Raw genomic sequence first — 12,971 nt, 5'->3', positions numbered from 1 at the left:
CTCAAACCCGGCCGGCCGTCTCAGCCGTGTGGCACGCGGTCGCCTGATCAACACTCACAACCTGGTGCCCAAAAGATTTAAAAACCTGCAGAATCATCAGAGGGCAGAAGTTCCCATTTCTAAACTGGAGATAAGCTATTTAACTGTGCATGGACCATAACAAATCTGCATCTGTGTTCGTTTGAAAGATGTTATGTGAAAATGTCCACAGCGTTGGGATGCACTCGTCGTAAATCCTCTGTGCTCTTGTATTGAAGCTGAAACTCTTTCTTTTTATTGATTTCAGGCTCCTTGGAGATCTGGCAGCGAGGTAACCGTTCATGTTCTCGCATTGATGGAAACACCGAGAGTTACAAAGATCGCATGAACACCTCACTGAACACCTCAGTGCTGACGTGGTCATAAATGCTTTTATTGTGTTGTTACCAATGATCTGTGTTTCAGTGACGTCTCGGTCGAGCTGCCCTTCACGTTAATGCACCCGAAGCCTTTAGAGGAGTCCTTCTACAGGGAAGGTGAGACACTTCCTGTTCCTGCTGACGTTCACAGACACAGGAAGTTAAAATGATGCGTTACATCATCCTTTATCAGCCGCAGGTTCAAAGGGTCAGAGCGTCACCTGACCTCGAAAGCAGACATTTGTAATGCAGCATATTAATATTTGATGTTCAGTGTAATAGTATTCATGATGTCCACATGCTGATAATATGCTGCTGTGGATTCATCTTCAGGTGTTTAAGGCTGATCTCTTTCCCGGTGAGTCAGCTGACAAATCGGCACTCTTCTTCTTCTCCTCTAGAAGCGCCCACTACAGGCTCTACAAGAGCTGCTAGGGCTGTAAAATAGAGACGCTAGTGGGAGGTGACAATGCAGAACTGCAGGGTCTGCAGCGGCGATCAGGACGCACGCTCAGAAGACGAATGTAAATAAGAGATGATGAGACGGTGGCGACACATGGAGGTTCAGCCCAGCAGACACAGCACAGGAGCATCCTCTGAGTCAGGTTTAACAAAGCCGGGCTGTCTTTGCATTAGCTGGATCTGACCGACCACAGAGCCATGGTTCTCATCTTTCTCTGTGGGCGGCACGGTGGAGCAGTGGTTAGCACTGTTGCCTCATAGCAGCAAGGTCCTGAGTTTGAGTCCAGCGGAGCCTTTTCCTCCGTGTCTGTGTGGGCTCTCTCCGGGTACTCCGGCTTCCTCCCACAGATGCTTACTTTAGATAGCTGCCGCCCACAGATGTGAGCGTGAGTGGTTGTCTGTCTCTCTGTGTTAGCCCTGCGTCAGACTGGCCACCTGTACAGGTGTACCCAACTGGAAGAGGAGGGCTCTCTCTCTGCTGCAGGCTCCGTCCACGCTCACATCAAAGTTCGGCGTGTCATGTGACTCATGCACTAAGTGAAGCCGGCGTCCCTCAGAGCCATATTTTATTAGTAACTGAATGCACTGGTGTGATACTGGGATTTGGCTCCTCCCCTGCCCACAGCCTCGGTTAGAGACCCACGTAAATCCGTGCTTGCGGCCCTGCTGCAGTTCTTCCTCCTTGTTTGCGGCGGTTGTGGAGAACAGACCCAGAGCTGAGCTGCTCGGAGTCATCAGGTCTCCCTCAGTAAACCTGAGCTCCAGACGCAAAGACGGCGCTCCACGGGGCTGTCTGACAGGTCAGAGCGTCACGACCGGAGCCAGGCTCAGACTGAGGGTGTGTGGGGATTTTAAACGAGTCGGTGTGAGAAGATTGAATTGGCTCTGACAGAGACGAGCCAAGAGTTTTCCTCAGGTGTGTAACTGTGATCTCTCGCTCCTCCACAGCTGCAGACGAGGCTCCAGTCGACGCGAACCTCATCGAGTTTGACACAAAGTAAGCAGCCGTCTTCCCGTCTCGCCGCTGCCTCTCCTCCTCACTCTGATTGGTTCTGCTCTGGTTTACGGGTTCATCAATAACACTGACAGCAGACAGGTTTCCTCTGCGCCCGCTGCAGCATTAACAGTGATGGACTCGTCTCCAGAGTTTCAGTCTTAATGCATCTTAATGCCTGCTGCTGTGGGAGCTGCAGGAAATGGGCTTTAAACTGGAAACTCGTTCTGCTGCCAGCACAGCCAAACGCGAGCGCTGTGAGCCGACGCTGCAATTTACTCATTATCATTTCATGCGTACGCAACAACAAAGGAAATGACTCCAGCTGCAAAGATAAAATACAGAACAGCGAGGCCACTTCCTCGTTTGTGTGTTTTTATTTCCTCTTTCCGTGCAGCCCAACGAATATTTCCACTTCCTGTCTTTGTTACCTCAGACGTCTGTACAGGGGGAAGAAGAAGTAAAAGCAGTGAAACACTCTTTCTGCCGTCTCCAGCTCGTCTTCAGCTTCGTCTGTAATTATTAATCTCATTACTAAATGGCAGGGCGGGGTCATGGCCCGTTAGCTTTCTCACGTCGGTTAAAGTTGTTGTTTTAAAAGTGGCGCGGCTGCTGTCCCCTCTGCTCTCTCAGCAAGTAAACACAGTGTGGCGATGAAGACACTGGGGAGATGGGCGCGTTGGTACAAAATGAAATGGACAGATGTGAGGATATCGATGGTCACAGTAAAGAGGATGGAGGATTTATCCACTCGCTTTGCTGTCAGAGCAGAAGAAAACCTTCATTTCCACTTTAGTCTTGTTTCATGTGGCCCTGTCATATAAAAGTGGGTCGAAAGACCAAGTTTGAAAATAAAAAAATGTAAATATAGTTTGAAAAAAATTCACAGGACTGTTTTTATATGTTTGGCCTTTTTTATTTTCACTTTTTATTTCATTACATGTTCATTATATTCACAAATGTTTATGAAATTTGGAGGCTCGGACATGTTTCTTCGCTCACCAGCCTGAACACAAAGCCGTCCCAGGCACCGTCTCATATCAGCTGATTAAAATGCGTTGTAAACGAGTCTCGGCGCGATTCCGTCCATAAACGAAAGTTGAATTCACAAAAATGTTTGAGAGCTTTTTGTTGCTAACCAGTAAAATATCGACTAATTGTAACTAAGATGTTAGTGCGGCGACGTGTTACAGAAAAATAACGCTCCCAACGCTGGTAACCACGGATACGAAACAATAAACATTTAATAAGTGCCATATTACTCATTTCAAACCAAAAATCATATGACCAAGTTAGCGTCTCTGATTTAACTTCCATAACCTCTCCCTCCCTCAGCGACGATGACATCATCTTCGAAGACTTTGCCCGCCAGCGGCTGATCGGAGCAAAAGACGACAAGGATGAAGACGAGGAGCCGGTGGACTCGCCCAAACTGGACGACAGATAGAGGGGAGGAGACACTGCGGCTGTTGTTTTGCTGCTGTATGTAGTGTGGAGCTAATGGAGTTCACCTTTAGGTCAAACCACAGTCTGGACACCCTTTAAACACTCGGTGGTGCCGTGTTTGTGTGCTCGTTCATGTCTGTCCTCTCTGAGTCCCGGTGAGGTGTTTAAAAAAAAAACTAGAATACTGCAGCCTAGACATCGGAGCGGCTCTTTGCTCCGACGGAGTCGCCTGGAGCGCCGACCCGGCAGCTCCTAACGACAGCTGGTAGCATGCCTCTAATGTCTCTTTGTTCTAAGTGTTTCCATTAGGGACCAAACAGATGTAAAGTTGTGTTGAGATTAGTTTAAAGTCTTTAGAAACAACACTGCCAGCCTCGGTTGATCTTGAACCCTCTGCCACTGGAGACAAACTTCAGCCGATGGAGGATTTTGCTGAGTAACCATCTGTAGTCGGTGTTGCTGAAGCTGCAGAGCAGATGGGAAACGGCACCGAAGTGATCTGCTGGGCCGCCCGACAAGAGGACCTCAAACTGTCAGAGTGAGCCACCGACCATTTAACAGCAACCGGTGGCCTAGTTTGCATGAATAAATACTTTCTATGATTTATTAATGTCATGAATAATCAAACTGATTTTAAATAGCATACAGTTTCATGTGTTCATGCTGATAATTTTCCGAATCATCATCAGAACGATTTTCTTCCTTGCAGGTAGTCGCTGGTCGTCCATTCGCTTCGTTTCTGTTAAAATCAGCACGGCTTCATGTTGCCTTAAAGTAAACGCTGCGCTTTAATATGATACATGTGTCAGACAAATATAATTGGCATCCTTTACGTGTTTGTTACCTTTACCTCTGTTTAACTGAAACAATCAGACATCTGGCAGAAATTTAAAGAGCAACTGTTCGAACTGTGGCCTGATCGTTGTGAATGCTTTTAAGACTGGAGAGATATATATTTTGTTTCCTCAAACAACATTCTGATAATTATGAGTCACTTTAGTGTGACAGGCTAATTCTGAAGCTAATAATGTTAAATTTCTACTGAAATATCCGAAACATTTCGTCACCCAGTAAATCTTCACTTACCTTAAATGTAATAAAGTTTAAAACTGAAAATAAACCGAAAGATCTTTTATTGAAACTGAACTGAAACTCAGAGACAGCAAGCAAAATGGAAAATATTATTTTATTCACTAAATAAAATTTGATAGAACAGTGTTGCGGTCAGAGGTCATCACACAGGCCTCCTAGCAAACACTCACTGCTGGTGACTGGGTGGCGAGTGGTTGTGGCAGTTGCTCGGTGAAATATGGTGCTGCAACAAAAGCCTCCTGTGGTTGTTCTGGCCTGTGGCAGACTGCCTCAGTTGCCTGAAGTTTGCATGGAAGATGCAACTTTTACTGGTCTGCAGATGACTCAACGTCTTATATGCAAACTACAGGTGATGGAGGCAGTCACAGAGAGGTTTGTGGCGTAGCGGCCTTCTTTTACATTAACCACTTACAGCTGGCTGGTGAACAATGACCAGAGGTTGCCAGTGGGTCGTTCTCCGGTCTCTCGGCCTGTGGGACTGGCTCCTTAGACCGCTGAAGATTAGCGCTCTAATGGGCAATCCCTACGTGCCGGCTGATTTTACAGAAACAAAGTAAAACTAGTGGCTGTGCTGAAGAAAGAGAATCCACATGGAAATTCATCAATGATTTGTAAGAGAATTGGCAGGGATGTCATCCATCCATATGTCGTATCAGGTGACTTGAGCAGGTAAAGAAATTGTGCAAACCTTTATTTTGAAAAGATTCAAAGTTAAAGAGTCTCAAACATCCTGTATGAGGGGTAAGATGTGTTTCTGCTTACTTTAAAGTCAGACTGAAACCAGTTTTTGCATTGTAACGTACAGTTTAAGAAAAAACAGAAAACATCAGCTGTGTCTGACTGTTCATTTTGGCGGGGCGTGAGGAAAACTTGTATATTTCACTGGATCTTAAATAAAAGGACGTTTGTGTCCCCATTTGTCTGGATTCATGAAACTAAACAAAAACGAACTTTTCAACCGACGAGGAGCTCAGAGGAGATTCATGGATGTAGTGGAGGAGGACATGCAGAAGGTTGGTGCAACAGAGGAGGATGCTGGGAAAAGGGTGAGCTGAAGGCAGATAAAGACTAGCATATTTTTCAGATTATAAGGCGCATTAAGCGAAACAAAACAGTCAAATAAGTCAAACTTTACTCAACTCATTCTTCTTGCTTCCTCCACTTCTGTACCATTGATTCATTAATGCTGAATTCTCTGCAGCTGCTCTATTCCCATGTTGTTGCAGTATATTAATGACTAACCTCGTATTGTGGATGGATTATCTCAGTTGTTCTCCTGACTGAAGTTTGGTCCGTTTACAGCATCCTGCCATGCGATTGCATTTGTCTCTAACCATCGGAAACCCTCACGTTAACTTTTATCGAGTGGAAAAGAGTTAGCGTTCATCCTCCAGCTTCACTGTGTTTGTTATGCTAACATAGCTGTGTAGCTAGCGGTCACGTAGCACATCATTATATACCAGCTAGCCCAACTTTAGTAACCCTACAAACGTCACTGCTGTTTAGTTTTCTGTCTTCATTTATGCTGGAAGTGATAACAAAGCTGTATGTTTGAAATTTTTCAGAAATCTCCCAGTCAGAACATGCTATATCATGTTTAGGTGGAAACTAGCGAGCTAACTTCCTGCTAACTTCTAACTTCTTTAAATTGAATAAATTCTGTTTTCATGGATGCCTGGATGTTAAACTTAATTGCTACACCTGTTACACTTTTATTAAAGATGAAAGAATTTAGACAGTTTTTAACTCTCAGTGATGCTGCAGTGTTCGTTTGACTTTGGGACCTGAAGGACGGAGTTTAGGACCCAGATCACTCCACGAGGCTCCTGACTACAGTAGCCATAATGCTCCGACAATCCATCAAGCGGTGCGGCTTCGTAGCTTACCAAAGTTGTACTGAAACATTTTTGACATAGTTTTGAGCGCCGTGTACCACAAAAAATCAGTTTGAGGTCAGTAAGCACAACCAGAATTCATACATAAGGCGCACTGTCAATTTTTGAGAAAATTAAATAATTCTAAGAGCGCCTTATAGTGTGAAAAATACGGTACTTGTGCTAATGCCTAATGCTGGGTGTTCCATTTAAGGAAATGAATGAATGTGTTAATTGTAGAGATGCCTTTTAAAGAAGCTTTATAGTGATTCACCAAACAGCAAATGCTTTCGACAGCATGTCTGAATCCCTGAGCATTCATTAACAGTTAGACTTCAGATAACACGTCTTGCAGGAGGTTTTCAGACTCATGTATACCTTGCAGTCACAGTTTGATTTTTCTGCTGCATATCTGCGCTTAGGTCACAAGAGCAGCAGCAGCAAATACCTCACTCCCTGAAAAACTCCCACTCTTTTTTCATGTCATGGTCGTACTCTGCCTAAACATGCCAACTGTCCCATAAGCCCTTTATCCCTGATAGGTCTACTCCTTCACCATCACATTTCCCTTTACCTCCAGTGTTTACTGGTGGGGCTCTGCCATGACGTGCCCTAAACACCTTACAGCCATAGCCTCATTCAGTCACATCAGCAGTGGTGGTGTTGAATGTGGTCCATTCAGACTCGGTGTCCCTGGCCCCAATCAGAATAATGCTGCAAAAGTTTTGCAGGAGGTGAAGATCTCCACTCCAAGGCCCGTCCCAGATCCTCCCAGCACACTTTCATTTTTCATGGCTGTCTGGCATCCTCCTTAATACACCTAGTCCAGGTCAGAGACAGGTGAGTTGGCCATTGCATGTAGTAAAAAATGACAAAATCAACCAATGTTCATTATAGACCAACAGCACAGAAGTCCAGTAACAGAACAACACTTGGCCTCCAGCAAGCCCTTCCTCCCCATCAACAAGTTTCTCTGTTATTGCCAACATTAAAAAATGAGGTACCCCAACTGGACAACAGAGTTCCCAGGCGGGATATTTTCCAGCACCCAAGAACTCCCAAAAGCAAAAATTTGGTGCATATGAGCAGAACCCAGTTTCAAAGCAGCCGTCTATAATCTGAAACTCTGGGATGGTTCCAAGGTCCTGTTTCCACTTCAGAGTCTGAAACTACAGGCATTAGTTGTATAAAAAAAAGTATGTTTGCATAAAAGAGGTTCATGAAGATCATATAAACCAAACCCCACAGAAGAGGGGCTTCATGATTTTTCTTTTCCAGCAGACGAAACCTTCGCAGTCATTATTTTCTTTGCTCTGTTTTTGAAAATTCTCAGAAAGCTGTCACGGATTTCTTTGGTTCGTACTCCGTAGATGATAGGGTTGATTGTTGCTGGGAAAAGGATGTACATGAGTCCCATGGAATTGTTGATATCTGTTGGTATGGGGATGTTCAGGTTGTGAGAGAGGAAGGTGATGCTGCCCACCAGGTAAAAACACATCATAACAATGAGGTGAGTGCTGCAGGTGTGAAAAGCTTTCCTGCTGTCTTCACCGGCTGCTGCCGATCGCAAGACCACGCTCAGTATCTTCATATAGGAAAAGAAAATAATTGGTATGTCAGCTCCTACAAAGCAGATGATGACAGCAAGGCCAGCTGCACTGCTCCGGCTTGTGCTGTCACACGCCAGGCTGACCAGCGCCATGTGGTCGCAGTAGCAGTGCTGGATTACGTTGGAACCACAGAACTGCAGAGAACCTGCCAAACCTACGAGCGTCGCCATGACGGAGACGCTGCGCACCAGCGTGAAGAGCACTAGCCTCACCAGCATGGAGGAGTTAATTATTTCATTGTAGCGCAGTGGCCGGCAGATGGCGAAGTAGCGGTCCAGTGCCATTGCCAACAACAGGGTTGACTCCACTGAGGACAGGAAATGAATGAAGAACATTTGAGTCAAGCAGCCCACCAATGAAATCTCATTCCAGTCGAACAGAAAGCCAAGGAGCATGTTGGGGATGATGGTTGTCACAACCAGGATGTCAACAAAGCAGAGCGTGCAAATGAGGAGGTACATGGGGCTGTGCAGTCTCTCCACGCTGCAGATGACGTACACCAGCAGCGAGTTTCCGAGCAGCACCAACAGGTAGGAGGCGCTAAATGGCAGCGCCAACAGCCGGCGGTGTTTCTGCAGCGAGGGAAACCCTCGTAACACAAATGTGCAATGGGAGAAGTTTCTGCTTAGCGGTGCTTCCAACATGGCTCTGGCTTCACCTGCACAGAGACGGCCACACAGAAACAGTCAGCACCACCGTCGCCGAGAGGACACGGGGACTTATCCAAATGCAGTTCTTGCCTGCTAAAATTTTCCACTTCTTCCAAACACAATTACATTTTTAAGGCTGCTGAAAAGATTGCACACACAGTGAGCATACTTCATTTAAATTGGCGGTGGGCACCTCACCGCGCAGTCTGCCTTTACCGACATGCACTGAAAAAAGTCTAACATGCAGTCATTCATTCAATCTAATAAGTGCCATTCAAAACAGAATAAAATCATTGATTTGATTGTGAAACCCTTTCTTTTTGCATTTTAAAATACCACTTTTGATTTGGATGAAACTAAATATCTGTACAAAGGACAAAACGCAAAGTTTTTGATTTCTCTCAAAACATATATTTCTTTTCATGTTGAACAGATAATATCTTTAATTTGAGTCAAAGTGATTTGCACTTGAACACGCCCACCAGAAATAGACCGGGACCCATTTTTATTCTGCATGGCTGCTGGAAACATCGTGTCACATCTTTGATTAATTTCATCTGAAAATAAACGTAAGTAAAGCCAAGTGTGTTACAAAAGCTTGTATTTGTATTGCCAAAATTGCAGAAAATAACCCCATTTAAGCTGGGTCGACAGCCACCCCTAATTTTTGCATGATTGTAGCTGCTAGCTACAAGCTAGCTAGCTATCCGGCGCGACGTTAGAACTGGTTACCAGAAACCGACCATCACAGTCAGGAATGCAAGTTAGGCAAAAAGCCGTTTTTTACCAGTATACTAACTAGCTAGCGTTACCACGATGCATCGGTGGTGGATACAGCTAGCTAGCATAAGTTCATAGTTCATAACATTCATAGTATAACTCCGTGCTCCGCTTCGTTTGAATTTTTCTGGTGAGCTCGCGGTTTCTAGACACAAGCTTGTGTTTGTGCGCGCACGTTTGTCTCTCTTCATATAAATATCTGTGTGTTATGTGTGTGTACACCGAGCGCAAAAGATAATTATTAATGTGCATGATTTAGAGACAGAAATAACAAGCCAGCATATAAGATCAATGACATAAGACTAATTCCTTCAATTGACTTTCAGGCGCGGCTTGGAAAAATGTGCATTTTCTGAAGAAATTTTAATTTTAACAGCATTAAATTGACCCTATGCCAAACTTAGTCGCTAATGGCTGGTCTGTAGACTGTTTGGTAAACCTAAATCAAATTATAGTACTAGCTTTTTATAAGGATGTGTATGTCATGTTACGTATTTCTTGGTTTTTCTATGTAATGTGTTTTATAGAGAAGTAACATTATTCTTTTTTTTCTGTATGCTTTCAGAACCACAGATCGCTCCATCCATTCCATGGCTGAAGCATACATTTTCATTTAATCTGAACAGGTATCATTTTGCATTTACACTGCACATCCTTTTTAAACATTTCATAATAATCTAGACCCTCCATCATTATCCTCTCATTCACCTTGCTGATGTGTTGAGGACTTGATAAAAGAATACATGGTATGTCCATATCTGTTCTGTCTCTACATGAGATGCAGTCTCTTGATGTAAATTTGACAACTCTGCTATTAAATGCAATGATTAATGTAGGACAGCAACGATTAATCAACTCATCAAGTTAATATCTTAGGGTTCTGTATTGTTTTCTTTTTTTTTTCTTGGGCTTTGTGGAACATTTATGAAAATTTTCCACCATTGATTTAATTTAATGATTATGCAATTCACAATCTGATTAGTCAAATAATTGTTCTAATAGTCTGTGACCAAACAACTATCAAAATAGTAGTTTATTATGGTCAAAGATTTATCAGGTGTGCCAGACTTCAGTTCTTCACTTGTACATTTTGTTCCATATTTTACCTCAAGATATCCCAGAAAGATGAAGCTGAGGAAGAGCTGCAGAGTACCACCATGGCACTCTTCATCTTCAGGGACAACTCAAGCCTCCTACATCAGCGTCGAGACATCGGGATAATCATTGATGGTGTGGAAGTCCTGAATGAGTTGCCTTCTGTGGCAGCTGGAGTGGCAATGGTCTTTGGACTCTGTTATGCTCTTAATATGGAATATCCACGAGGATTCAGGTTCACCTTTGAGGCTCTTCAAAAGATTATGATGGAGCTTGACTTTAACAAGATGACCTCTAAGATTCACAAACTTAATTGTGAACTTAACACTGCACAGTAGTGTGTTTGCATGCATGTGTGGATGTGTATGTGCACATGCATGTGCATGTGTGCTTGGTTATTTTGCTTGGTTGGCCTGCAGTGGTATTCTACATTCAAAAATTATAAGAACACCCATTTGAAAGGGAGATTTAAGTTGATTTCATTGATACATGTGTAGATTTTTTTTACATTGTACAGGCACAGTGCACATATAAACATTTTTGAGTACTTGCAAATTGGTTTAACCCCTTGGTAGGACCTCAAAATCCCATCCTTTCGTGAACCTCGGGACCAAAAAATGGTCCCGCCCCAAAAGTGCTCTAAAAATGTTATATATCAATATTTTTTTCTACTTTAAATTAGTCAATCTTTTAAAACTACTTCTGCTTAAAATATCCATGTCAAGTTTTAATTATATTTTCATTGTTTTAACCCTTTAAATCCCAGTTTTATTACATGAGCGCCCTGTTTTTTTAGCCCCAAAAAACAAAAAAACTAAATATTTTCCAAAAAAAACATTTGAAGTAATATTTGTTTGTTATTATAATTAGGCCTTTAGATGGACTAAAGATTGGCACCAACAGTCATTTCGATCGCCTTTTATTTTTTTTCCAGGAGCGCATTTCATAAAATGCACACTATCGACCATGCCCAAAAAGTGCAATAAAAATATTAAATATTAATTTTTTTTTTCACTTTAAATTGGTCAGTCTTTTAAAACTACTTCTCCCTGAAATATTCATATAAAGTTTTAATTATATTTTCGTTGTTTTAACCCTTTAAATTACAAAAAAACTAAAAAAAAAACTAAAAAACTAAATATTTTCCCAAAAAAACATTTGAAGTAATATTTGATTGTTATTATAATTAGGCCTTTAGATGGACTAAAGATTGGCACCAAGAGTCATTTCGATCGCCTTTTTTTTTTTTTTCAGGACCAGAAAATGGTCTCCAGGCGGCAAATGCTCCTCCTCTAGGCCGAAATAAGTGCATGTTGCCGGGGTAAGTCGCGACGATCACCGGGGCACGATCACCGGGGACTGCTTTTTCCAGCCCACACGTCCGATACCACGTGACAACAAATACGTCATTTCCTGTTGACTAAAAAAAAAAATGCACCCTCTCATGGTCCTAGGGACCAAAAAATGGTCCGCCCGATCAGCGGGCGAAGCCGCTGCTGCACGCCGGAAATGAGGCTTCATTTCCGGCAGGTCTGTCCAAGCAGCCCGCTGTTTTCCAGCAGAGGTCAAATGTGGAGCAAGGGCGCCACCCGGTGGACAAATAAAAAAATTACAACTCTAAGGCCTGTAGTCCAAAACGAAACCTAAGCTGGAAACCTGACGATCCCTTTGACCGTAATTTTTCTGGCGTGAAAAATAGCGTTTATAATGGAAGTCAATGGGGCACAAATCGGCCACGAGGTTCGATAGTGGATGTATGCCTTTTATTCAGCCATTTAAGCTCATTTAAAAAACTCAGACTGAAATTTTAAAATAAAATGGGAAAAAAATACATTTTTGAAAATTTGGCTATACTCCATTAAACACAGTGGAAATGGCGTGGAATTGAAAAATGCAAAGGCCACGAAATGGTCCCAGGTTTTACTATGGTTTTATGCCAGTTTTAGACAGGTTGCAGGTTTTATACTGGTTTTCAAAAGGTTGCAGGTTTTATAAAACAAACATTTCTCTAATCATTTCTGCCGTAGCACTAAATCTGTATATTACTAATCCTCTCTATTGATTATAGTTAAAATGGTTTGGAACAATAAATAATTTTGAAATAATTGGTTGGCCAACTGTCTTGTTTTTTATAGGAAATGCAGAGCATTTTTGAAGTGAAATAAAATGTAAAAAATATAGTTTGAATATATGTAAATCAATTACCTGGCTTCAACACAAACATATTAGTTCATGTTAATTTGGTTCGATGTGAATACATTAGGTTGGTTAAATTTCAATATATTAGCTTGGTTCAATAATTAAAATATGGTTCTATGTAAAAAAATCAATTTGGATCAATGCAAAATTTAAAGTTTCAGTCAAGTCTAGTAATATTGTTTATATCAACATAAAAGTATCAGGTCAAATCAAGTGACTCAATTTGGATTCTCTGAAGCCAAATATTTTGGATGTGACAATTGGACATCATTTTTTTTAATTTGAATAGGGTTATTCTTTTTACAGTGTGTGTGAAAGAATCGGCTGTGCTTAAGTTCACTGAATTTTGGTGCTGTAACCGTAGCTGTAAA

General features: G+C 42.5%; 2 protein-coding genes and 1 long non-coding RNA gene across 8 annotated transcripts in view; 2 read left to right on the top strand and 1 right to left on the bottom strand.

Annotated features, from left to right (window-relative positions):
- The window catches only part of LOC309687391 (beta-arrestin-1), a 48,569-nt gene extending 43,265 nt beyond the window's left edge, over positions 1–5,304 (top strand). For all 6 annotated transcript variants that reach the window (XM_082502340.1, XM_082502339.1, XM_082502341.1 and 3 more), the window contains 4 exons: positions 287–310; positions 445–515; positions 1,809–1,857; positions 3,190–5,304. In XM_082502340.1, the coding sequence (XP_082358466.1) occupies positions 287–310; positions 445–515; positions 1,809–1,857; positions 3,190–3,301 (256 nt within the window). In that variant the 3' untranslated portion in view covers positions 3,302–5,304. The remainder of the gene's footprint in view (positions 1–286; positions 311–444; positions 516–1,808; positions 1,858–3,189) is intronic.
- A 1,773-nt stretch (positions 5,305–7,077) lies between these two features.
- Positions 7,078–8,589, bottom strand: LOC309687419 (olfactory receptor 51E2-like). Its single transcript, XM_082502413.1, has one exon. The coding sequence runs from the start codon at positions 8,518–8,520 to the stop codon at positions 7,525–7,527; it is 996 nt and encodes a 331-aa protein (XP_082358539.1). The 5' UTR covers positions 8,521–8,589; the 3' UTR covers positions 7,078–7,524.
- Positions 8,590–8,911: 322 nt separating this feature from the next.
- Positions 8,912–12,319, top strand: LOC309687023. The gene is made up of 3 exons (XR_014270606.1): positions 8,912–9,095; positions 9,872–9,932; positions 10,419–12,319. It is a non-coding gene; the product is annotated as an uncharacterized lncRNA (long non-coding RNA).
- Positions 12,320–12,971: the final 652 nt, after the last annotated feature.

Source organism: Aulonocara stuartgranti, assembly GCF_965226115.1.
Source record: "Aulonocara stuartgranti genome assembly, chromosome: 14".
In the NCBI taxonomy this organism is placed as follows: Eukaryota; Metazoa; Chordata; class Actinopteri; order Cichliformes; family Cichlidae; genus Aulonocara; species Aulonocara stuartgranti.
The sequence above is the reverse complement of the archived record's forward strand: the minus strand, read 5'-3'. Positions and strand labels throughout refer to the sequence as shown.